The 27,883-nt window shown below is 32.5% G+C and overlaps 1 protein-coding gene across 2 annotated transcripts in view; it reads left to right on the plus strand.

The window, feature by feature from the left end:
- The window catches only part of CDK13 (cyclin dependent kinase 13), a 90,733-nt gene that overhangs the window by 38,010 nt on the left and 24,840 nt on the right, over positions 1-27,883 (plus strand). For both annotated transcript variants that reach the window (XM_011376701.2, XM_011376700.2), the window contains exons 6-7: positions 20,154-20,343; positions 21,654-21,710. In XM_011376701.2, coding sequence (XP_011375003.1) covers positions 20,154-20,343; positions 21,654-21,710 — 247 coding nt within the window. The remainder of the gene's footprint in view (positions 1-20,153; positions 20,344-21,653; positions 21,711-27,883) is intronic.

Consider the following 27,883-nt stretch of genomic DNA (forward strand, 5'->3'; position numbering starts at 1 on the left):
CCCTGAGCTTAAATTTCTTCACTCTAACACACACGCGCGTGCGCGCGCGCACACACACACACACACACACAATTATATTGTTCTATCACACACACACACACACACACACACAATTACACAATGTTATTGTTCTATTACATTGGGCCTCTAGCAACATAATATCTTGAAAAACCAAAAAATAGTATTCTAATTGCTATGAACAAGTCAAGTTAGCTATAATACTTTTAATGCTGTAATACTTTTAATATTCACATTTGTTTAATGAGAGAATTTGATTAATCTTTTAATTTGAACTTTTCCTAAAAATCAAGAAAACAATCTATAGTAAATGCTTCCGACAAAGTATTACTCTCCTGTCAAAGGAAGAATTCTCAAATGTCACTTCCTCTACTGTCTCTTGATTCTCACATGCTGCTCCATTGCATGTTATACACAGTTGTGTTATAGTATTTTCTATTTCAACTTGTTTTCATATCCTATTCATATTGAAGTCACTAGAGGCAAGGACTGAATTTCATTCTATTATGTATTCATAGTGTGCAGCACGTGGTAGATTATCATTAAGTTTTTAGTAAATGAATAAGATACAGACATGAGAAGGTTCTGTGGAATAAGTAGAATATTAAAGATGAGTGTAATTTGGATAAGTAGAGAGGAGCGCATCTCATTTATGACTGTCATAATTTGTTTTGAGGCAATGAAAGATTACATATCCCCTAAAAAAAATCTTGCTTTAAAATTACCTTCCCTATCTCATTTTCTTAAAAAATATGAACTCATTCCCTCAATGTAAAACTAATATCTTTTAAGTTTTGTGAAAGAAGCATTATTGATTGACTCGTTCATTCTTTCACTACACTGATGTTTACTATACTACTGTACTAGGTTCTAGAGGTGCGCAAGTTCAGTTCCTTAGTTGCATTAGCCACCTTTCAAGTGTTCTGTAGTTATTCTTGGCTACATTTTGGATAGTGCAGTTGCAGCAGCAAGTTCTATTGATTGTTGCTGGGATTTAAAAAGAATAACACCTGACTCAGGCTAGTTTCTAGGAACCAGAAGGGTCAGTACTTGCTAGATCTAAATCCGACTGATATATGAATCACAAACTTATTTGTGTCCAGAAGTTTTTCCTTACTGTTAACTCAGTTAATATATAATTGTTGGAATTTTAGTTGCAGGTGTAGAGTTTCAGTGAAAAAATTTAAATACTACAAGCTGTGGAACCTACCAAATAAAAAAGAGAACTTTGCTAAAGAATCTGTTTCTAGCAACTGTAAAGTATGTCTTCTTTTTTTTCACCTTAAATTAATGAACTTGCAGGTTATTTTATTACAGATTTTTTCTATTACATTGGGCCTCCAGCAGCATGTTGAGGCAGGATTAAAAGTTCTTGGAAGTTTAAATTTTTTATATACTGCAGGCTTCCTATATTTTGTTACTCATTATGTTACGTAAAAGATAAAATTTATAAAATAGTCTCAGTTGTACATTTTATTTGTATCTGGAATTTTATGTGAAATTTCCAAATAATGGTATCAGGCAGGGTTTTATAGTGTTAAGATCCTATTACCCTCTTTTTGTGTAGCACAATTACTATGTAGTGGGTAACTTGGTGGGGTGGAGAAGGAGAAAGGAAAATGTTAACATAGAGGCTTTCTTTACTTGATAATAAAAGTAATACGTTTATTTTTGTAAATTTGGATAATAAAATATAAAGATGAAAACAAAATCATCCAGATATAATCACTGTTATTTTTCTGTATTTTTTCCCTGTGTGTTTTCTCATGTATCTATGATTATTTATTTTCAAACTGAGATTCTGCTTCTTTCATTAATAACATGCTTTTTTTATTGGCATAATTTGTCACTTGAATGAACCACATTGCATTTCTCCATTGTTGCATATTTAGGTTCTTTCAGGTGTTTACTGTAGCCTATGTTGAAATTTTACACTGGGAAATTCTAGTAGTGATATGCAGCTATTCATATACCTTTAACCAAAGAAGGGACTTTATCTGCTCTGAAAAGTCTTGACTACCCCTGAATTATAGGTTTAGTTAGATAGAAATCAAGTAGTGAGTAACAGAGGTCCTGGAATTATTGAGCAGATATCCCATCAATTCTAGCAGTTAGTGAGTCTGGAGACATTGAAACCAGATTTCTTTCATTCTATTGTCCTTATGCATTAAACTTTTATTCACATCTGATTATTCTCTTAAATAGATTACTAGAAAAAGGATTACTAAATCAAAAGATTTGAACTTTGAACTTTCTCGACACATATTACCAGGTGGTTTTGTGGAAAGGTTGTGTCAGTGTACACTCTCAAATATAGGGCAGGACTAAAACAAACTAGGATGGGAACTACCTCAACCTGAAAAAGGTCATTTATGGAAAAAAAAAAAAATAGAATGTCTGCTTTCACCTCTTGTGTTCAACATTGCTAGGGCAATTAAGCAAGAAAATGAAATAAAAGGTAACCAGATTGGAAAGAAGTAAACTATTTCTAATTAGAATGTGTCTGTCTGTATATGTGTCTGTGTGTACATTCAATATAGACAATCCTGTGGAATCCACTAAAAAACTCTTAGTAAACTAATAAACAGGTTCAGCAAGGTGGAGGGTTACAAGATCAATATACAAAAATCTGTTGTAGTTCTGTATACCAGCAATGAACAATCCAAAGCAAAATTAAGAAAACAGTTTAATTTTAAAAAGAATAAAATACCTAGGAATAAATTGACAAAAGAAGTATAAGGACTTGTACTTTGAAAATAATAAAACATTGAAAGAATTAAAGAAGACCTAAATAAATGGGAGGGCATCATGTTTGTGGATCAGCTGACTTATAATTAAGATGACAGTATTCCTCTCTATGACCTACATATTTAGAACATTCTGTATTAAAATCCCTGTTAGCTTTTCCTAAACTTAGAAGTTGATTAAAAATTCATATGAAAATTGAAGAGGTAAAATAACCCCCCAAAAAAAAAAATTAAAACAGAACAAAATTGGAAGACTCATGCTTCTTTTTTTCAAATCTTATTACAAAACTAGAGTGATAAGACTATGGTACTGGCATTAGGATAAACATATATAGATCAGTGGAATAGAATTGAGAGTCTAGAAATAAACTCTCACATTTATGATTAATCGATTTTCAACAAAGATACCAGGACAATTCAGTAGAAAAAGAATAGCTTTTTCAAGATCAGTGTGGGATCAATTGGATATCCACATGCAAAAGAAGGAAATTAGGCCCCTTTCTCACACCACACAATATAATTAACTCAAAATGGATCAGTGATCTAATAAGATCTAAAACCATAAAACTCTTATAAGAAAATGTGAGCAAACCTATTCATGACCTTGGATTAGCCAAAGCCGCCTTAGTTAGCGACACTTAAAGTAGAAGCAATAAAGTAGAAAATATATTGGACTTTATCAAAATTAAAAACTTTACTGCTTTAATGGAAACTACTGTGAAAGTGAAGAGACAGCTCATATAATGGGAGAAAATATTTGTAAATTATTTGTAAATTATATATCTGATAAAGAACTTGTCTCTAGAATGTACAGTTGACCATTGAACAACACAGGAGTTAGGGGCGCTGCCTCCTCACACAGTCAGAAATCCATCTGTAACTTATTTGCTCCCTAAAAACTTAAGTTGTCCATCAGTATCCACGAGGGATTAGTTCTACGAACCCCGCCCCAACCCCAGATAACAAAGTCCATGGATGCTTAGTTACCTATATAAAATGGTATAGATCAGTGCATACAGTCAGCCCTCTACAACCACAGATCAAAAAACAGTACAAGTATTTATTTTTAAAAAATCACATAGAAGAGGACCCATGTAGTTCAAACCTGTGTTGTTCCAGAGTCAGCATTATAAACAAACCATAAAACTAAATTACAAAAAAGAAAACTTGTTTAGTAAGTGAGCAGAGGATCTGAATAGATAATTCTCCAAAGAGAATATGCAGATGGCTAAAAATCACATGAAAAGATGTTCAGTATTATATTCCTTAAGGAAATGCAGATCAAAACCACAATGAAATACCACTTCACATGCTCTATAGGCCATAATAAGAAGATAATGACAACTGTTCTAAAAGATGTGGAGAGATTGGAAAACTCATATTATTGGTGGAATTGTGAAGTGGTATAGCCACATTGGAAAACAGTCTGGTATTTTCTCAAAATATTAAAACATAGAGTTACCATATGATCTAGAACTTCTATTTCTAGGGATATATCCAAGTGAAATTAAAGCATATGTCCACACACAAAAAAACTTGTATACCAATGTTTATAGCAGGACAATTAGTAATAGTCAAAAGTAGGTAAACAAAATCTGTTATGTACAGGTATCCCCTGCTTTTCGAATGTCCGTGTTATGCCACTTTGCTTTTATGAAAGACTTACATTAATACCTGTTTTTGCTAATGGAAAGAAATCCAAAAAGCGTTTTCAATTTTACATAAACAGCTGTTAACCATACTAATGTACGTCTTTCATAAAAGCAGAGCGATGTAACACAAACTTGTGAAAAGTGGGGCATACTCTTTGCTTTACACCATTTTGGTTTATGAAAGGCTTTATAGGGATCTTTTACTTTTGGATAGCAGGGGAAACCTGTGTATCCATACAGTGGAATATTATTTTGCCATAAAAAAGAATGAGGTACTCAAATCAGCAAATTGGATAACATAGATAAAATGGACAAATTCATAGAAACAGTCTACTAAGAATCATGAAGAAATAGAAAATCTCAACAAACATAAACCCAGTAAAGAAACGAATCTGTAATCAAAAATCTCCAACAAGGGATGGCTCCATAGAGTAGTGGTTAACACTTCTGCTTTACACGCAGAAGGTCCTGGGTTCATGCCCTAGTGGAGCCACGGTCCATACCTCGGGTGCGCCAGGCGCACTGGGTGTGCACTGCGAGTGCATGGGAAGAGATGCCCCGCCTTGAGAGATCCAGTTCTTAAGAGGAGATGGCAGCATCTGTAGGTCAGGAGTGGAAGTGAGGGGTGGGGAATTTAAAAAAAAAAACTCCAAAAAGTCCAGGACCAGATGGTTTCACTGGTGAACTCTATGAAACAAGGAATTAACACCAGTGCTCTACAGAGTCTTCAAAAAATTGAACAGGAGGAAACACTTCCAAACTCATTCTATAAGCATTACCCTGATACCAATCTGAGGCAAAAAACACTGCAAGAAAAAAACTACAGTGATATTTCTGATGAAAATATATGCAGAAATCTTCAGAAAATACTTGCAAACTGAATTTAGCAGTGTATTAAAAGAATTATACATGAAGACCAAGTGAGATTTATTTCTGGAATGCAAAAATGGTTCAACATATAAAAATTAACCAACGTAATACACTACATTAACAGAATTAAGGACAAAAATCTCAGTAGATGGAAAAAGCATTTGAATGAAGTTCATCTTTTCATGATCAAAACGCTCAAGCTAGATATAGGAGGAGACTACATCAACATATTAATGGCCATATGTGGAGAGTCCACCGTGAATATCATACTCAGTGGTGAACGAGTAAAAGCTTTTTTAAAATCAGGTAGAAGAGAAGGATATACCTGCTTTTGTCACTTCTATTCAACATAGTGCTGGCAGTGCTAGTCAGAGCAATTAAGCATGAAAAAGACATTCAAGTTGGAAAAGAAGAAATAAAATTGTTTTTGTCAATAGCATGACCTTATATGTAGAAAATCCTAAAGATTCTACACAAATGTATGAATAAACGAATTAAGCAAAGTAGCAGGGCACAAAACCAACAAGCAAAAATTAGCTGTGTTTCTGTACTCTTAACAGTGAACAATCTGAAAAGGGAAGAGAACAATTCTATTTATAATAGCATAGAAAGGAATAAAATACTTAGGAAAAATTAACCAAGGATATAAAACACTGGGACACTTAAAATTATAAAACATCGCTGAAAGAAAATACCAATAAATGAAAAACATCTGTATTCAGGGGTTAGAAGACTTAATATTGTTAGGATGTCAGTAATACCCAAAACGAACTACAGGTTCAGGGTAATTCCTATGAAAATCCCAATAGTGTTTTTGTAAATGTAGAAAAATTGTAAAATTCATATAGAGTCTCAGAGGACTCTCAATGCCAAAGCAATCTTGAAAAAGAAGAACAAAGTTAGAGGTCACACACTATTTGATTTCAAAACTTAACTACAAAGCTACACTAATCAGTGTAGTGGCGTAAAGACATAAATAGAAGAATAGAACAGAGAAGAGATGAGCTCTTGTGTATATGGTCAAATGATTTTTGATAAGAGTTCTAAAACGTTCAATGGGGAAAGGTATTCTTTTCCACAAATGGTATTGGGAAAACAGGATATCCACATGCAAAACAGTGAAGTTGGACCCTTACTTGACATCATATACAAAAATTAAAATGGATCAAAGACTAAAAGCTAAAACTATAAAATTTGTAAGAGAATGGGGAAAACTTAATGACTCTAGAAGTGATAATGGTTTATTAGGTATGAGATGAAAAGCACAGGCAACAACAACAATATAGATAAATTGGACTACATCAAAAGTAAAATGTGTTATGTATCAAAGGACATGATCAACAGAGTAAAAAAGCAACCCATGATATGGAAGAAAATATTTGCTAGTAATATATATGATAAGAAAGGATTCATATGCAGTTCGTATAAAGAACTCTTACAACTCCACAACAATAAAAGGGCACAGGGCTTGATTGGACATTAAGCACATGAAAAGATGTTTAACATCACTAACCTTTAGAGAAATGTAAATCAAAACCACAATGAGTTAGTTACAACTTCATAGTTATTAAAAAGACATAAAAAATAAAAAACAATATCAAGTGATAGCAAGGATGTGGAGAAATTGGAACTCTTGTTCTTTGCCAGTGAGGCTGTATAATTATACAACTGCTATGGAAAATGATATGGGAATTCCTTAAAAAATTAAAAATGGAATTCCCGCACAATCCCAGCATTTCTGCTTCTGGGTATATACCAAAAAGAAGTGAAAGCAGCATCTTGGAAGAGAGATTTGTACCCCATGTTCATAGCAGCATTCTTTATAATAGCTGAAAAGTGGGAGCAACCTAGGTGTCCTTGAACAGATGAATTGATAAGCAAAATGTGGCGTATACATACAATGAAATGTTATTCAGCCATTAAAAAGGAAGGAAATCTTGTCATGACAGCATGGATGAACTTTGAAGATACTATGCTGCGTTAAATAAGCTAGTCACGAAAGGACAGATATTGTATGATTCTACTTGTGTGAGGTAACTGAGATAGTCAAATTCAGAGACAGAAAGTAGAATGGTGGTTACCAGGGAGTGGAGGGAGGGAGGAGTTAGGTATCGTTTAATAGGTACAGAATTTCATTTTTGCAAGATGAAAAGCATTCTATGAATAGGTGGTGATGATGGTTGCATAACAGTCTGAATGTACTTAATGCCACTGAACTATACATTTAAAAATAGTTAAGATAATACATTTTATGTTAAATATATTTCACCACAGTTTTAAAAATTAAAGTAACAATGTGGTGATTGATACATATGCTACTACATGGACTGAACCTTAAAAGTGTTATGCTATGTGAAAGTTACCAGTTAAAAAAGATTGCATTGTATGATTCCATTTATATAAGATGTCCAGAATAGGCAAATCCATAGAGACAGAAAGTCGATTGATGATTGCCAGAGACTTGATGGATTTGAAATGGGGGAATGGTTGTTAATGGGTACAAGGTTCTTTTTGAGGTGATGAAAATGTTCTAAAATTCAGCATGGTGATGGTTGCACAACTTTGCAGATACACTAAAACCAATTGAAATGTACACTTAAAATGGGTGAATGCATGGCGTATAAATTAGATCTCAATTGAGCTGTTATTTAAGACCAAAAAAAGCCCACTCGCTCCCAAGAATTCTGTGTTCTGATGAAAATACTGTGTAAAATGAGAGGGATAACTGTTGAGGGGAATGACGGGTCTGTTATGGAAAATGAAGCCGTAAAAGGTTAGGACCAAAAATGATGCTTGACCTTACCTACTATGCCACGGAACCAAAATATTTTCATTTTTGTTCTTTAGTGAAATTTTATTATGTGTAATTTTATTATCAGGAATGGTGCTGACCCAGAAGTTTAAAAGAAAAAACATTTTCTGAAACCTTAGAAGTAGAATCTAATAGTAAAAGTTGTCAAGAAGAGTGAAAAACTCAAACACATCTGACTAGGTATGATTGATTGATTAACCTACCTGAAGTTAAAAAGTGAGTTTATTAGTTGGATCCCAGGCTGGGAGGAGGTAGTCAGAAGAGTGAAACTCAGTGGCAGGCAATAAGACAGGCTGCAGAAGCCATGGCATGGATTTGACATGGAGAGTAGAAGGGGGAAGTTAAGGAGCAGATGGTCTGACATTGAGAATATTGTGACCATCAATAAAGAGAAAGAATTCTGCATAAAATTCTGCAGTGGGACAATCAGGCTGGAGATTGTTTAATTTTTGTCATTTAGTAGTAGTGTAATGGCAAATTGTTTAGTGTCTCTGTGCCTCATGTGTTTCAAGGGGGTAATACTTTTATAGGTTACTATGAAGCTTACATGAGATAATATGCAAAATATTTTCACCACTTTAATATAATAGTTTACCATTCTTTATGCTACCATAAAGTCAACCTACATATTAGGATGTCACTTTTAGTATGATATATCACAGAGGAGACTTAATATAGTAATCTGTCTTGCAATTACCACATAAAACTTTCATATTTCTTATTTCTTTTATGTGGAGAATTTTGTTAAAGTCAGATGTTAGAGTTTGGAGGGTGTCATATCTTGAGAGGTATATCATCTGATGTTTAAAAGAAATATAACCGTGGCATAAGTTCTCTTTTAAACACATGAGTATAGTTTTCTTTATAATATATAAAAGGTTTACTAGAAAAGGGTATAAACAGGCAATAAGAAAAAAATTTCTAGTAAATATTAGTAAAAATATTCAGCCTCACTATAATAAAGGAAATGTACTATAAATATATTTTCTATCTATCAAAACTAGTAGTGTTTATAAAAGAACTTTTCTCTCCTGATTTTTTTTAGAATTACAAAAATAACATCTAGTTGAATTAAAATATTGAGAATATAGAAATAAAAAGTATAAATGAGTAGAAGGGAGATGTATACATAGGTACTCTGACATTTGGCCGAAAGCGAAGAGACACCAGAGGCTCCTCCTTTTTCAATTTCTTTTCATACTTTTTTGTGTGTGTGCAAAATGGGTATACACATTATTTATTCATGAATTTTTATAAAATTGAGAACATAATATGTAGTATTCTGCAAAATAAGAAATCTCTGTATCATATAGCTATTAAAAAATAATGTGTTCTGTAGTTTTATAATTTGGATATATTTTATTTAACTGGACTTTCTCCTATAGATGGATGGTTATCGGTTTTTAGATTTTACTAAACGTGCTCTCCCAAACATTGTTAAATATAAATCTGTGTGTATTTGTTTGAGTCTTTCTGTAGGATACATTTCTTAAAGTGAAATTGTTAGATTAAATTATATAACTTTTTTTTTTATATTAATAGTTACAGTCAAATTAACTTATAGGAAAGTTTGTATCAGTTTATATTCCCATTAAAATTTTGTGTGAAGGCCTAGTTTACTGAAACACAGTACATTATCAATTTTACATTTTTGTCCACCTGATAGAGAAATTAATACTTTTCTTATTACTTGTGAGGTTAAAGTTTTTTCATGTTTTTGCTGTTCTGGGAATTGCCTCTTATTTAGATATTTTCTTAAGAGATTTATTAAAATATAGATATTAATGCTTCATGTGTTTCTCAAATCATAGATAATTTTTCTTATTTCTGTTGCTTGCCCTGAAGCTTTTCTATGTTCTTTGTTCTAAATCTTGTATGTGGTCATATCTGTTAGTTTTTTGTGCGTTTTTTAAATTTATTTTTTTATTGAGGAAGTAGTTTGTCTTAGGAAGGCTCAGCCGTCTGAAAAATTATAAGTGTTTTTCTATTTTTTTCCAACTTTTGTTTTAATTTTTAAATATATTTAGATACTTAACTCTTTTTTTTTTTTTTTTTTATCATGTTATTCTGTTCTGCCATTTTTATCCTATATAAAGTTCCCACATGTTCTGGGCGCTCCTGATTTATTGATCTTTTTGTCTGTTCTACTATACCACACTGTTTTAATTACTGCAGCCTTATATTACATTTTAATTTCTGGTTCATAAAGTTCTCATCCCCACCCCCACTTAAAAAATATCTTGCTTATTTTCACGGATTTAGATGGATATGAGGTGCAAAACTTATCACTAGAGATTTGACTGAAATGATATTGAGGATCATTTGAGGAAGAGCAAGAATTTTTTAAAAACTTGGTTGGTGTATGGGATCATAGACAGGTGTTATTCATGTAATGCTTGAGAGTGAAACTGGTATAACTTTCAGAGAGTATTTCACGGCATAGTCTGGTACCTAGCTCATACTAAATGATATATACATATTTGATGTTGATACAGTAGTTATTTCTTAAAAGTATAATATGCTTTAATTCAGCAATTTTCCTTTTAGAAACATATAAGGAAGCAGTCTTAACTTTACGCAGATATAGCTATGAGAGTGTTCTTCGTAGTTCGCTTATAATAGGATGTTCTTAGAAATAAATATCTAAAAATAGAGAATTATAGAACAGAAACATGGCATATTATTACTGTAGAATACTGTATAGCCATTAAAATTATGTAAAAGTTCAATGATAAGGAAAATTGTTCACCCTATATATTATGAACTGGAAGGAGGTTACAAAAGAAAAATAAAGTTTAATCTAATTTTTGTATTAAAAATACATTCTAGGAGCACAAGGAAATCTTTGAGGGTGATAGATATCATTATCTTAATTGTAGCCACAGTCTCACAGGTGTATACTTTGTGAAAACTACCTAAATTGTACCTTTTAAATATGTGCAGTTTGTTATTGTCAGCATATTAAAGCTTTAAAAATTTCTTGTTCTGTTAAAATGTAGTAATCTTAAGAAAGACTATTGAGTTTATTACTTCAAGAAGTAAAACCAGTAAGACGTATACATAGGTTTATTTTAACATATTTGGGTCATGTGATTATGGAGGCTGGAAAGTCTGAAATTTGTAAGGCTGACTGGCAAGCTGGAAATTCGGGCAGGAGTTTGTGTTGCAGTCTTGATTCCAGAGGCAGACTAGAGGCAGAATTTGTTAAGTGATTACATTTGTCCCAGAATATAATTGAGATTGCACAGTCAGTCACATATGTTTCATTGTATATCCAACTCTTAACAGCAGAAGTTGCATTAAATGATAGCTGTTTAATAGAGTACTCATGATTAAGGTAAATAAAAGTTGTTTAAACATAACATGTGCTTTTAAGGTGGTGACAATATAACTATGGGTAAAACAAGTTTAAAGTTTTTAAAAAGCAAGGAAACTTTTAAAGATAAGATTGCTTTAAACATATTGAAGTTATAAATTCTAAAGTTATAAATTAATCTGAAATCCTCAAGGATCAGTTCATGTTCTAGTCTTTAAAAATAATAATTTTGACTATTTTAACTCTATACAATTTTCTTTGAGGTAGACCAAAAAAATTATGAAAATACCACTAAAAAAGTAGAGCCAAATATACTTTTTTGAAAATTAGAAAAACTTTTAACAAATCTGAAAAATTATTTAGTATTTTTTGTAATTAAAAAAAAATGCTATGGGCCAGCTGATGTCCTAAGCTCTTTACATATATTAATCCTCCTTAAAAAAAAAATAAACCTATGAGGAGCACAGAAGGAAATGAGCTATGGGAAAAGTCAGAACTACTTTTTGATACACACAATACCTGATAAATGAAAAAATAGTGACTAGAAATATTCTTTTTTCAGGCATTTGAGTTCGATTTTAATAGGATGTGGAAAATCTAACTTTTTGACGTATCACAGTATATTTGTGGGAAAAAGCATTGGGAATTCAAATTTTGAGGCCAGGTACACGCCTATTCTCTCCTCTCAGTTGTGGTAACATTAATGGATTTCTACTCTTTCTATTCTTATCACCTTTCATGTAGTAGGAGCACATTTACTTACCCAGCTCACTATCACTGGAGGTGTGAATAAGTTAGGAATGGAAACCCTGAGGTGAAGAACCAGGAGCTCTTAAGTTTTCAGAGTTTGAAGCTTAGAGGACTAGGGTTTTCTTTGGACCTCTTTTTGATGTAACAATATCTGGATTTGAGATATTTACTTTTAGGGTGGCATAATCATCAGACCTTTCTGTTCTGCCATTTCAGGAATTGATCTGTTTCTTTTTATTGTTACTACCACTCTCAGCCACATCTACTTGTGACAAGTAATGTGCATGTATTCTTTTTTGGCTTTCTACCACTAATACCAATGAGAAAGAGGAGTATAGGTTCCTTCCTTCTCTGCCAATGCTCATACCCCAACCCCTACCTCACAGACATTTTTTTCTGTCTCTTGATCTGTGGGCAATGCAAAATTACAAATGTGACTTTTGGGTAAATAAAAATGCTCTAATAAAATCCCTGGATACTTTTAGAAGAAATTACTTAATATTTGTTGAGCATCTGTTATATGCCATACATTGTTGTAAGTGCTGGGAATAGGCAGTGAATTAGATCAACAAGGCCCCTCTCCTATGGTGCTTACATTCTAGTGAGTTTGACTCTGGCTGTCTTGGATATTTTATCATAAGAGCTGAAGTTTGGGGCTGAGTTGGGGTTAAGGGAATAGAAAAAGAAGTTTCAAAAGAAGTTCCTTTCTCTCTATTCCAACTTGAACAGAACACAGGGTCAAAGGAGAGTGAGAGAATGTCCCCATTCACCCTGTGATAATATATGGGACTCTTAATGCTAAATTAATTCATTTCTTCCTCTTAAAGCTAAAAATGTTTTCTAGCAATTACATATTAAAGGGCAAAGGTGGCTACAGGAAGAAATGTTTTTCTTTTCTTTTCTTTTCTTTGCAGATTTCAAGCAGAAATGTTTCTGAATTTTATATAAATGTCTTCAAAATTTATACATTACAAATATTTAGTCTTTGATTTTTTCTCAAGTAAAGAACAATGCAATTTTTGTAGCCCTTAGTTTTACAGTTAGTGTTAAATAATGTCTATTAACTTCTCTTTGTTGATTATTTCTGATGTCGAATTTGAGAAGGCAGAGTTCTAATACAGCTTATATCTTACTTTTGATTATACATTTTCATAAAGTAAAGATATTCGAGGTCATGTGATTTTTCTAAGACGCGCGCCAAGAAATTTATACCACTTGATATTTGTCCTTCTGTCACATCTGCCTTAACCTTCAATCTTGGATTGGTCACTTTTTTTTTTAATATTAAACCTGCTGGAAAAAAATCATACAACCATGTGGGTTATTTCCTTTTCGTATTTTTGGTGTATAGAGCTAGAACTTCAGGGCTGCCAGAAAGTCCTCAGCTTCTTCCATTCTACAAAGCAAAGATTCCTGTTCCCTTAAGAGAAGACATTGCTTCATTCTCTACTAAGAAATTCACACTTACCAGTGAGAAATCACTCTCTCAACTTCTAACTTTGCATTCACTTCCCTCACTTTGTACCCATTTCACTCTTTTATCTCAGAGGAAGTAGAATTTCTTCTTCCTGCTTAAAGCTGATTCTTTGAAGTTCCTAGGAACTTTGTTGTGTGTTATCTCTTCTATATTTTCAAACTCATTATTCTCTACTGGCTTCTTACTTTCAGCACTAAACCTACTCAGATCTCTCCTACTTTAAAAAACTTTTCTCTGATTTGAGTCGGCCAATGGCTGTATTACTCTTTTTGATTCCTTTCCTTGTTGCCAGACTTTTTGAAAGAGTAATCACTACCTGCTGTCTATACTTTCTCACTTTTTTATTCATTAATTGGTCTGAATTTTCTTACCACTTTATAAAGGTCACTAATGATCTCTTGTCAAATCAGTAGTAATTTCTCAGTTTTTTCTTTACTTGAACAACATTTATTATGTTGATTTGCTTCTTGAATGTCTTCTTGGCTTTTCTGAAAAAGCTCTGAGATTTATTTTCTATATCTGACTGTTGCTTCATACCCTTAGTCATTGGCCCTTTCTTTGTCTTTTCCTTAAATGTTGGCGTTCCTCAGGCTTATTTTCTTGTGGCCTTCTCTCTCCAGATAATCTCATAGCTCTGAGGTTATTAGCATCATTAACTCTGTGCCTTTATCTCATGAAAATATTTCTAGACCTGAGTTCCAGATAGCTATGCTATTCAATAGATCTTTCCATGTTCACCTTTCACAAAGGTATCTCAAACTGAGCATGCCCCCATGCTCCCATCAGTCTGCTTGCTCCTAGCCCTGCTTTAAATCTCAGCTTAAGTATCTCTTCCTGATTCCCCAGTTAAGTTTTATCTTTCAGGATACCACTGCATTTTTAAGCCTATCAGTTAAAGCATTATAATATAATTATTTAGTTATCTGTCTGTGGTGTTACTTTATTAGGCTATAGATATCAGCAACTCTTATTCATCTTTGTACTTATAAAAAATAAACTTTTATTAACTATTTTGTTGAATAATCTCAGAAAAGTAAAATTCTAAAATAATTGATACAGTATAGAGTTTATATAAAATATATATTCTAAAAATAAATTAGGATTTGCAAATGAAAACTTGTAGTTTTTTGGTCCACATTCATCATTCTTATTCTTTGTGTCTGCTTCCAGCCATTACTGATTTATAGTCTTTGAACATTAAATTAAATTAATTTAATTAATTTAAATTATCTGTAAATTAATACAGATAATTTACAGAATAAATAATTGAAAGTAGATTGGTTTTTTACTTGCAGTGGTTTTCTCATTAGGAATAATCTTACTATAAGAATTTTAAAGCACATTTTTGTAAATTTTGATAGCTGTGATTTCACCTTACTTTTCAAGAAGTTTTGGTCATGTGTAAAATAATATTTTGGAATTCGTAATAAGTGGACAGTTGAGTTTCATCTCATTTCAATTGGTATGCCAGTGAATTTATTTTCTCAGTACATTCCGCTCCTTGCCATATATATGTTTTTAATAATATAATAATATATTTTCTTCCTGCCATTTTTTAATAATTTACCCAAATATCCAAAAATATTGTTTCAACATGTAATGAATATTGAAATTTTTAGGAGGCATTTTACATTTTTTTGTACTGTTTTTAAAATTCACAGCACATCTCATCTCAGTGGGTCTAGGTACTCCATAGGTAATTGTGACTAATGGTTTTTGAATGGACAGTGTCGTCATAGAATACGCCCTTCTTGGACGTAGATATTTTGTTTGACATGTTTTGGTGTCTCCTACCAATATTTTACCCTATTTACTATTTACCTTACTTTCTGTGACAGCCTTGGGCTTTTTGTTGAAGATCTACCTTTTATCTTTTCTAAGTCTGTGTAGCTGTGGAGCTGACTCTATTTCCAGTTGTCTAGGGGCAAGTCACTCAAATCTGTCCAGTTAGAGCCTTATAGTTTTCCTGACCACAGGTTTGAGACTTTCCCTGATTTCATGTATAGAATGATATCTTCTTAACTGTGAGATGTGATCCTGAGAGCATAAAAGGGCTATTGCTGCAGCAACCACCTTGAGGCAGTATGGGTTCTGAGGATAGAGCCAGCTCTGAGAAATGGAGAGGGGAAACCTAGACTCTTGACATAGGATTTTTGAAAGCTCTGTTTCATTGTATACCCCAAACAATGGAGAACATTTAGTTACCTTTTTTTGTTCAAGCCAGTGTTCATTGGGTTGTAGAAAGTCCAAGTTTGATTAAAACTTGGATAAAAGAGTAGGGAGGTCCATCTTAAATAGCCTGTGGTCTTAGAATGTCCTATTAGCACAGGGTTCTTCCAGGGTTGATGGGAGAGTTTCCACCACTTAGAAGTCAGGTCCAGTTGTGATTCCCTGACCTCAGATATTTGATTCTACTTCTTGTCAAGGGTTGTTCACATCTTTTGATGGGGCAGATATTGAAGGATTCAACTTCATTACAGTGAACAGTAATAACTGTAGTGTCTCCTTAATGAAGAGGATCAGAAATGCGAGTAACAGTAATTTATTCCCCCCTGGGGTGTTCTTCTCATTGCATTTTATTGCTTTGCCTATGAGTATAGAACTTACTGTGATCAGCTTTTACTGAATTTAAAATCTCCTGTATTTTAAGGACTTCTTTGAAAATAAAGTTCCTCTAAGTATAAAAGTAAAATGAGTTTACCATAATCATTGAAATAATGGCAATATATATAAAAGGAAAAAGTAATTTCCAGTTTTCTCTTGCTACTTTCTGCTCAACCCAGCGTTAACAGCCTCTTATGTATCTTAGACTTTCTATGCTGAAAAATGGAAATAGAAATAATAGAAGTATATCACTGAGAGAGAGTGAGAGACAAAGAGACAGAGTTAGTGAGAGAGAGTCAGGCAGGCAGTTAGTCAAGCAGTGATACACAGAGTCCATCAGAGACACACAGTTCAGTGGAGTCTAAGAGAGACTCACAGACCGGGACACAGAGAAATAGAGACAGAGGCACAGAAAGTCCTATAGAGAATCTGATGGACAGACAGACAGACAGACACACACACACACACACACACACACACACACACACACACGCACACATATACACATACATACACACAGACAAACACACATAATACTTTCATTGTCTTCAAAATCCTCTTTGTTCCACCTATTCATTCCCATCCCTTGAAACCCTGGCAGCCATTGACTCTTACTTATCTCTACAGTTTTACCTTTTCCAGAGTGTCATATAATTGGAAGCATATAGTAAGTAGCCTTTTCAGATTGGTTTCTTTCACTTAGTAATATGCATTTAAGTTTGCTCTGTACATTTTCTTGGCTTCATACCTCATTTCTTTGTAGTGCTGATTATATTCCATTGTCTGGATGTACCAGTTTCTTTATACATTCACCTACTGAAAGACATATTGGTTACTTGTAAGTTTTGATGACTATTAATAAAGCTGCTATAAACATTCATGTGCAGATTTCTGTGTGGATATAAGTTTTCAACTCTTTTGGGTAAATACTAAGGAGTGTGACTGATGTATCAGGTGGTAAGAGTATGTTTGCTTTTGTAAGAAACTTCCACACTGTCTTCAGAAATGGCTGTATCATTTTACATTCTCACAAGCATTGAATGATGGTCCAAATCCTCACCAGCATTTTGTGTTGTCAGTATTTTGAATTTTTGCCATCCTACTAGGCGTATATGGTATCTTGTTGTTGTTTTAGTTTGTCATTTTGTAATGAAATATGTTGAGAATATTTACATATGCTTATGTGCCATCTGTGTATTTTCTTTGGGGAGGTGTCACTTCATATCTTTTGTTTACTTTTAATTGGGCTTTTTTTTCACTTGTTGATTTTGAAGACTTCTTTATATATGTTGAATACCAGTCTTTTATGAGATATGTATTTTAAAAGATCTTCACCCAGTCTGTGGCTTGGTCTTTTCATTCTCCTAATGGTGTCTTTCTTGGAGCCAAAGTTTTCAATTTTAATGAAGTCCAACTTCTTTCACAAGACCATTTCTTCATTACAGATTGTGCTTTTGGTGTTTTATCTACCAAGTCATCACCAAATCCTTGTTCACCTGGATTTTCTCCTATGTTTAGGAGTTTTACAGTTTTGCATTTTACCCTTAGGTCTATGATTCATTTTGAGTTAATTTTTGTGAAGTGTGTAAGGTCTGTATCTAGATTCTTTATTTTATTTTTTTTTTTTGGCATGTCTGTGTTTACTTGTTCCAGCAACATTTGTTGAAAACTATCTATTTGCTGTTCAAGTGCCTTTGCTGTGTTGTCAAAGACTTTTTTTAAAGATCTATTTGTGGGCTTTCTGTTCTTTCCTATTGATCTACTTGTTTGTTCTTCTGCTAATACAACGTTGTATTGATTATTGTAGATTTATAGTAAGTCTTGAAGTCAGATAGTATCCGTCCTCTAACTTAATTCTCCTTTAATACTGTATTCAGTATTGTGTTGGCTAGTGTATATGCATGTCCATATGAACTTTTTCAGTTTTTCGGTATCTACAAAATAACTTGCTGGGATTTTGATTGGGATTGTGTTAAATCTATTGATCTTTTTGGGAAGAACTGACATCTTGACAATATTGAGTCTTCCTATCCATGTACATGGAATATTTTCATTGATTTAGATCTTTGGTTTTCACTAGAATTTTGTAGTAGTTCTCATATAGCTCTTGTACATATTTTCTTAGATTTATATCTAAGGGTTTTTTTTTTTTTTTTACTATTAATGTAAGTAGTATAATTTCTAATTCCAGTTGTTCATTGAGGGTATGCAAGAAAGCAGTTACCTTTTGTATATTAACTTCGTACCTTGCAACCTTGTTACAATTGCTTATTAGTTCCAGGACTTTTTTGTTGACTCTTTGAGATTTTCTACATACACAGTTGTGTCATTTGTGAACAAAAACAGTTTATTCCTTTCTTTCTAATCTATATCCCACTTATTTCCTTTTCTTACTGCATTAGCTAGGTCTTACAGTATGATGATGAATAGAAGTGGTTAGAGGGGATATCCTTGGCTTGTTGATATTAGTAGATGATCTCTCAGTTAAATATTAAGTTAGCTGCAGGTTTATAGATATTCTTTATCAATTTGAGGAAGTTCTCTATTCCTGGTTTGTGAGTGTTTTTTTTTTGAATCATGAATGGTTGCTGGATTTTGCCAAATGCTTTTTCTGCATCTGTTGCTGTGATCATATGGTTTTTCTTTGTTATCCTATTGATGTTATGGCTTACATTCATTTTTTCCTTGCATACCTGGAATAAATCCCACTTGGTTGTGGTATATAATTCTTTTTATACATTGTTAGATTCAATTAGCTCATATTTTGTTGAGGATTTTTACATATATGTTCATGAGAGACATTAGTCTTTAGTTTTCCTTCCTTGTAATGTCTTTCTCTATTTTTGGTATTAGAGTAATGCTGGCCTCATAGAATAAGTTGGAAAGTAGTCTGTCCCTTTGTATTTTCTGGAAGAGATTGTAGAGAATTGGTGTAATTTCTTAAAGTTTTGGTAGAATTCAGCAGTTAATTCATCAGAGCCTGGTTCTTTCTGTTTTGGAAGTTTACTACAAAATCTTTGCTCTGTTTTAATTAGAAAGTGATCATGAACTTTCCCCAGATGCCGTTCTTTTTGGCATATTGATAGTTTAGTCAATCAATATGCCAGTACAATACAAACTATGTATTGAATTATATTAACTTTTCCATCCTTGAATTCCTAAATTAAATTCTGCTTGATTGGGATATTTTTTTAATATCGCAATATTAAAAAATGTATTGAATTATATTAGCTTTTCCATCCTTGAATTCCTAAATTAAACTCTGCTTGATTGGGATATTTTTTAAATATAGCTTTGGATTCAATTTGTACAAATTTCATTTAGAATTTTTGAATCTTTCATATGTACGGTTGTGTATATGCTATGTTATTTTAGGTTTTGGTAGCAAGATTAAGCTGGTTTTATAACAGAGTTGTAATATCTATGCTTTCAAATGCTCTGGAATTAAATAGAATTAAATTACGTGTTTGTTGGAGGCTTAAAGGAAGTCATTGAAAGTTCAGCTGGGCTCAGATTTGTTTTTTTTATTAAAAACAATTCTTTTACCACCTTTACATTTTCTTTGATGAACTATACTGATTTTACTCAGCTCTTCCTGACAGTTTGTTTGATATTCAAAACAGTTAAGAATTTAATTTATACCCAGAAACTATACAATGTAGAAATCAGCAAAGTTGATTTTATATCATAAGAGTTTCATTTATGAGAAGCAAATTGGGTTAGATGTGTCCTCGGGATATATTTACCTGCTATTAAATTCAGAAAGATGAATGTTATTAAAGTGGCAACATAGCACTTCTTTTCAAGGATTAATTTTCACCCCAGGATTTTAATTAAAAAAATTTCGAACCTATAGAAAAGTTGTAAGAATAAAAATCTTCAATGTTTTAATTATTCTTGTTCTTAGGTGCATTTTATCTGGTGTTTGAATATATGGACCATGATCTGATGGGACTATTGGAATCAGGCTTGGTTCATTTTAATGAAAATCACATAAAGTCATTTATGAGGCAGCTCATGGAAGGTCTGGATTATTGTCATAAGAAGAACTTTTTGCATAGAGATATTAAATGTTCAAATATTCTTCTAAATAATAGGTATGAGTTTGATATATATGTATATATATGAGTTTGATATGAGTATTACATAATGTATACTTTGATTTTATTAAAAGGATTTATGATTTACAGTTGACCCTTGACTGACTCTGGGGTTAGGGGTGCCACCTCACCCCACAACTCGCATAGTTGAAAATCTGCATATAACTTTTGGTTTTCCAAAACCTTAACTACTATTAGCTTCCTGTCAAATGGGAGCCTTACAACATAAATAGTTGATGAACACAGCATTTTATATGTTATATGTATTATATACTGTATTCTTACGATAAAGTGAGCTAGAGAAAAAATGTTAAGAAAAGCATAAAGAGAAGATACATTTACAGTATTTATTGAAAAAAAATCTGCATGTAGGTGAATCCACACAGTTCAAACCCATGTTGTTCAGTGGTCAACTGTATTTCATTGCTCAAACTATTTTAACATAATCAACAGTATTACAGCTTGGGGTATTTCTGAAGTTGTGTTAACTGTACTTTAATTAATTTCCAATAATAGTTGATAATGTCCATAAAATAATACTTAGTTGACTTTCTTGATATTCTTTCAGATAATATGAATGGATCTTCTGATAATATTTTAGTATAGTGTCAGTATAGATTTTAAATTTTTTTAATTTACAGTTTTTTTTAAAAACAGTCATCATGGTTTTAAAGTGCTCTTTTAGAAGTGTGCATACACACATATATATATACACATTTATACATACATACATATGTATAAAGCTTATGTTGAGTATTTTACTGACAGCATAACCTAACTCTGATAATTCTATTGTAATTGGTATTATTTGTTAAAGTGAAGCATGCCTGGTCCTGATTTTAGTTAGTATAAAGTGTTCTATGTACCTAGCCCCTCTAAGAACTAGAAAATTAAACATAAATTTAAAACAATGTGATTTAGTTCTTGAGCATTACTGACTTGAGCGTTTGTCTTATTGCTAAATAGTGGAAGTTTTCTCATTTTTTTATTTTCATTGAAGTGTACTTTTCCAAATAGAAAGTAAATAGTACTGAAATACTGTTACACTAGTACTACTATAATAATAGTAATAATTATGAAAATAGTACTAGTATTATAGTAGCCGAAATTATCCAAAGAAAAGTTCTAATTTTTTACCTTATTTCATCCTGAGTTTATCTACTAGCCTTCACTTATAGGACCGTGGGCACTACAGTGTGATCAAAGTCAAAGTTTATATAAGTATATTTCTGGGAATAGATATGAATGTGTATGATCAATTCAAAGTAGACTAATACTATTTGTTCATTTTGTTTTACTTCCACCAGAGGGCAGATAAAACTTGCAGATTTTGGACTTGCTCGATTATATAGCTCAGAAGAAAGGTAAGAGTACTTTCAAATGAATATTGTAGACATTAGAGACTAGCTTTAGAAACTATAGGAAGAACACCTTATTGATAGTATGTTTCGTAAGGAAAGAGAAATTTACTTTTCATGATTAAATGCATGTAATAATAAAGTTTTGTACCATAATTGGGTACTATTTTAATTTCAAGTTTTTAATTTTAATTTAATTTCAAAATTTTATCTCAATTTAAAAATAATTGTTTTTAACATTAGAGGTAAATGTAATTTCTTTCAAATGTGCTATTTTAAATGTAACAAGTGAATTTAGGAATTTTTTTAGAAATTTATCCTTGAATTTCTAATGCAGATCGAGACATTGTAAAACCTTTGTACATGCTTTTTGATATTGCATGTTTGAACTTATAAACTGTTTTAATTATTATTTTGGACTTCTTTTTTTAAAAATTAATTATATATACAGTTGTGTGTGTGTGTCTGTCTGTCTTTGTGTTTGTTTTAAGCTCCCTAAAATCTTTTTTTTAAACTTGTAAGGAAATTCAGTATATAACTTATGTGCGGAGCTTCTTTTGCTAAAGTTGGCACGTGTATCTGACTTTGGCTTATTTTGTGCCTGGTGATAGTGAAATATGACTTGTCTTATTAAAACTAATATGTAATTTCAAAATAAAATATTTTTGTGAAATAGTGGATTTTATGTAAATAAACTGGAATTAATTGAGTTTAAATAAAGTTCTAGTTTAGCCTATTCCTTTCCTGTCGGACAGCATTTCTTTTTTATTTATATTTTTAAAAATAATTTTTAAATTATTATTTATATATTTAATTCTGACATTTTTTATGTATGGCAACTCTGTAATTCCTTTACTGTCACCATATTTAATATAATGAAATATCAGTTAATTGGAATTCTTAGAAATAGGTGTTTACTTTCACTGAATCTTGGCCAGTTTCTGGTTAGTTGGAAAAAATCCTCTTTTTGAATTTTTTAGAGTGAAAAACTGTTTATTTTTTAGTCTTGCAGTGCATGTGATATCATTCTTAAAATTATTTTCATTTAGAGATTTTTAAATGGTGTGTTTTGGATCCATTTGAGTTCCATGAAACCCCTCAGAAACTGTGGTATGGACAGGTTATTATGGACACAGCTAAGGTCCTTTCTACCAGCCAGAGCTTTTTTGCTTTTGTTTTACCTGCTACACTTCTAATTAATATTTTGTTTTAAGAAAATGTTGTATGGTTGGGGTTTTTATAAAGTTTCAAACTGTTCTAGAGCTTAAAAGCTATAACCCTCATTTTTGCATTTGAGAAAAAGAGACCCAGAAAGGGTTAAATGACTTTAAAGATCAAAAAAATATTTGTTGTCAGAGTCAAGAGTGTATAGTTCAAGGTTTCCAGCTCCCATCTTTTTATTCTTTCCATCGTGTATAGTGCTTCCTGATAGAAATTGAAGGAAAAATGAATTGGTCCAAATGTGTACTTAATGTAGAACTTCACTTGAAGTATGTTTTTTGAATGACTAACTTTCAGTACCTGTTCTTGAGGGAGAAATTCTGCCTAATTAAGAATTCTTTCTGCTTAGCTGGTTGAGATTTCACTGTAGTTAGATCATCCTTTCTTAATACTAAGTATGTGTCTGCTTTGCTTGAATAAAATCCCCTTTTTCTTGTTTTCACGTTAGGTTTCAGTGGAGATGGAGAACAGCTAAATTAGCATTTCCCATTTCAGATTCCTTTTATACAGATATTTGTTCACATTGGAATAAACATGTTCCAGAAAAACTGACTGTAAAGCCAACTTTTATCTATCAAACCTTTTGAAATGGAATGTTGGCTTTTAATGAAGTGCTAGGGGTGCAGTATGTTCACTGAGCCATGGTCCTTTTTGCCATATTGAATTGATATAGGAATTTTGAGCTGAGAGAAATATGAAATTTAAAATCCCATAACTTTGCATTTTTAGGTAATGTATACTGAATTTTTCTGCTTAATCATATTTGTAAGACAAAAACTTGGTGTATCATCATCTTGTTTTATAAGCAAATATCTTATCCTTCAGGATTTTATGTACTCTTTTAAAGCTTTTCTTTTTCAGATTTGAATAGTTCGAGTTTCTTTAAAATCATTTAGAGAAGTAGGCTTACTTTAATAGAACAACTTTGAAATACATATATTGTTCCAGTAAATTTTAATAACAGTGATTTCTAACATACTGAAATCTGCCTTTAACTGAGGTGCTGTATTGTCCCAAATTTTCTAGGTATTTCTTGAGATAAACATACAGCAAATGAATTTTCACTTACAGTTCTTTGTTATAATAAACAGAAAGAAATGTAGGGCTTTACCATAATACACTCATCCAAATGGTAAGTCACTTTAAAGTATTTTTAGGTAATTAGCTATGGACAGAATAACCGAAGTGTTCAATAAATTACTGCAGTGTTTATTTGATTCAAAAAGCAGATTTCATCTTACCACTCTAATAGCATCTTCCACATCTCTCACTCATTTGATTTTGGATATCTTTTTGAATTTGAGAAAAATGGATGGAGTTACAAGTTAGTGTGGAGGAATTGAACATTGAAGGGATGTAACCAATATTGATCTCTGTCATGTGTATTATAAGATAAGAAAGGAGAACTACCGGATTAAAATTGGAGGGAAAATGATTCCTTGAAACTTGAATTTTGAATCATCGGTATTCAGTATTTTGAATCATCAGTATCCATACTTTGTCCCTTTTGGCACTGGGAAATATAGAACTTGAGAACAGAGGTTTTTCCCCCATTTCTGCATTACCTGGTTAATTTTTTTTTCAGTAGCTATATGAAGTCCAACTTTTCCTGAGACTTTAGTCACAATGATATACCCTTTTTGGAGTTTTCATTTTACCAAGTTGTTGCTCCCATGCTTTTCCAAATGATAGAGCATCTTTTTCTCTTATGTGATTGTCCTATATGAAAAAGTATGTGCTTTCCATATAAGCGAAATTAATTTCATTTTCTGGAGAAGAAACTATAACTTAGAACATTTACTTTTTTTAATGCAAAGAGCAGAAAACCCTTAGGCCTAAATTGAGAAACTGCCAGTTAACTAGTTGTGGAATATTGGGCAAGTCACTTAATCTCTCTAAACCTCATTATTCTCAACTTTAAGATAAAGGATTTAAAGTCTCTAAAATTCTTATTTATAAAGTATTGAAAAACATCTTTCATGGTTCTAAAAATTAACTGTGCTTAAAATAAGACTTTAAAACATTTTTTGAAGGTAGTATCGCCATCTAGTGGCTTTTCATAAAATTGCCATCAAAAGCAAAACTAAACCCCAAAGTGCCATGTGTAGGTGTTAATGGGGGAGGGAGAGAAGTATTACTTCTTGCTACTCGCCCAAGGACTAGGTGAGATTATATTAAAGATAAAATTATCTCCTTCTTAACTGTATTCTTGTGTTTTTACTCAAGCTAGAATTGTAGTTAAAGACAGGGACTGTATTTTAAACTTCTGTATTTTATATGCCCTAAAACAGCGGTCCCTAACCTTTTTGGCACCAGGGAGCGGTGCTCCTATGAGAATCTAATGCCTGATGATTTAAGGTGGAGCTGAGGTTGTGATGCTAACACTAAGGGAGCAGCTGCAAATACAGATTAAGCTTCGCTTGCTCGCCCGCCACTCACCTTCTGCTGTGCGGCCCGGTTCCTTACAGGCCACGGACTGGTTCTAGTCTGTTGCCCGAGGGGTGCAGACTCCTTCCCTAAAACATTAAATACATTCATAGTAACTGTTTCATTAATTTCGATCCAGAAAAAGTTTATTCTGATCTGAAGGACCCTCCTTGTATAGATCAGTGCAGGGAGCTTTGGGGATTCTAGATAATACAGAGGATGTTCTGGGAAATCCTGGACAATATTAGAACCATGGTAATAGAAAGATCACCCATAACATGAATAACAATAAGTAATATGACTAAACAAACTTCAGGAATGGAAGTCTTATTTAAGATCACTGATTTAGCTGTATGATCAAGATTAAATTGTACCTCCTTTGGCCGTAATGGAGTAGGTTACATTTTGAGCATATAAAATAGAAAAAGCAGTTTAATTCTTTAGTGTACAGTGTTACCCCTCCTCACGTGGGGGAATCATATCAATTCCCTTAATGCTGAAGACACAAATCTGAATTTCAAGTCTTGATCTTTTTTCTGATCTCTAAACCTGTGTGTTTACTGGACATCTAGATGATATAGGTACCTTAAATTAAAAATATTGTTAAAAACCTATTTTCACATTCCCCAGAAAAGTCCGTTCCTTTTCTTTTATTCCCCACTTTGGTTCAAGGTATCCAGTCACTCTCACATACAAAGTGGTTGGTTTTCTTGCCTCTGGTCTTTCTCTCTTGCATTGTTTTCTCTTGCCATTCTTAACTACCATCCCTCACCCCCTAAATAATAGCAATTTTGAACTATTTGCAGTTTCCTAAACAAGCTGAGCTCTTGACTACCTTTCTGAAGGTACATAAGTTGTTGCCTTTTGTAAGGAATTATACTTCCCATTACCTCAGTCTGACAGATTTGTTTTTGTTTTTTTTTTACTTCAGCATGCAGTTCAGGTATTACCTCCTTTGAAATCTGCCCTGAATCCCACGGGCAGCATTGGGCTCATCTTCGTTTATGTGTCAAGAGTACATTATTCATTATTTTATGTAGTACTTAGAGTATGTTATAATATATATCCTATTGCCACCAGAATTTAAGACTCTAAACAGCCTCAGCCATGGTTGGATGCCTCTTTGGCCCAGCCATTTGTTAATGCTTAGTTAGTGTAGTGCCTAGCTCAGAGTTTCAGTAAATATTTTTTGTTTATAAAGAAAGGAACAAACTTAACTAGCATTTGTGCATGGTACTTTATTATATGTAGTTTTCTTTCATAGAATTATTTTAAGGGAAAGCAGCCCTCTGAGATGGGGATGACACTGTAGTGTGCATATCATTCTTTTGCACATTTTAAAGATGAAGAAACTGAAGTTTAGAAAAGTATATTTCCAAGATCACAGAGTAAGTGGCAGAACTAAGTAAGAATTAAATTTGGATCTTTTGACAGGAAGACTGTTTATTTTCATTGTACTGGAATGCTTCCCTGGTACTCTGGATCTGACCTTGATTACCTAAAAGTATCTTCCAGGTGGAGAGCTCTAGGGGCCTCTAAAGTCTGCTTTGGAGATACCAGTAGGCTCATGGCAGTTTTTTAGAATTCTTTTGTAGCAAATAGTCTACTGAATTTCACTATCTTTGCAATCTTGCTCTTCAAATATTGTATTTTATTTTGCCAAATGACATATGCTCTTTAGTCTTCAGCAGGTTAGCAAGTGTGATGTTTTCATTTCTGAATTTCCCTTAAAGTTTCTTGAATATCTAAATGAGAAGTCTTATAAATGAGAAATATTTTGATGGCATCAAATATTTAAAATGACCCGAGGTTTCACATGAAAGTTTTATTACTAAAACTTTACATTTTAATGTTTTGTTAGCCACGTTAAAGTAGATGGTTTAAAAAAATAAAAAATTTTTTTTTTTGGTATTACTTCCCAAACAATTCCTGAGAAATAGTTTCTGTTTTCTTTATAAAAACTGTTAATGAGATTTATAGATGAAGCTATTTAGTAGAAATTGCAGTTCAGAATATTTACCGTTGAGACTGTTATTCCAGGATCTTCACAAGGTTTAGTTTCTAGTCATCTAAGAATAACAGCTTATTGGTATTCCTGTTTTGTTTTTCTAATTTAATGGCAGAGGGTTTTTTTGTGTGTGTTTTGCTAGGTTATGGAATTTATTGCTTGGAATTTAACTTTATGGGAATAAATTGGGATGGTTTATTTTCTATTTTTAGGTATTCTTTTATAAAGTGTATTAATTTATTTTGTAACACTTAAGAACCTGACCACATGTTTTTCAGTCCTGTTTTCAATAAGAGTGAATTTGCTTTTTGTGAAAAGACTGGGTGGACATCCTTTAAGAATGTAACTTTTTAAAAAATCCATGAGAGAAAAAATAAAGTGTTGTACATGTGTCACATTGGTTCGTGTTTCTTTTTGTGATCTAAAAGAAACCATTTTTAGAATGTTGACAATGGGTAGTCATACCTAGTAGGTAGATCAAGTTTGAAATGTTCATTTTTGAGGATTCTGGATTTTCATTATT

Source organism: Pteropus vampyrus, unplaced genomic scaffold (assembly GCF_000151845.1).
Source record: "Pteropus vampyrus isolate Shadow unplaced genomic scaffold, Pvam_2.0 Scaffold302, whole genome shotgun sequence".
Lineage (NCBI taxonomy): Eukaryota > Metazoa > Chordata > Mammalia > Chiroptera > Pteropodidae > Pteropus > Pteropus vampyrus.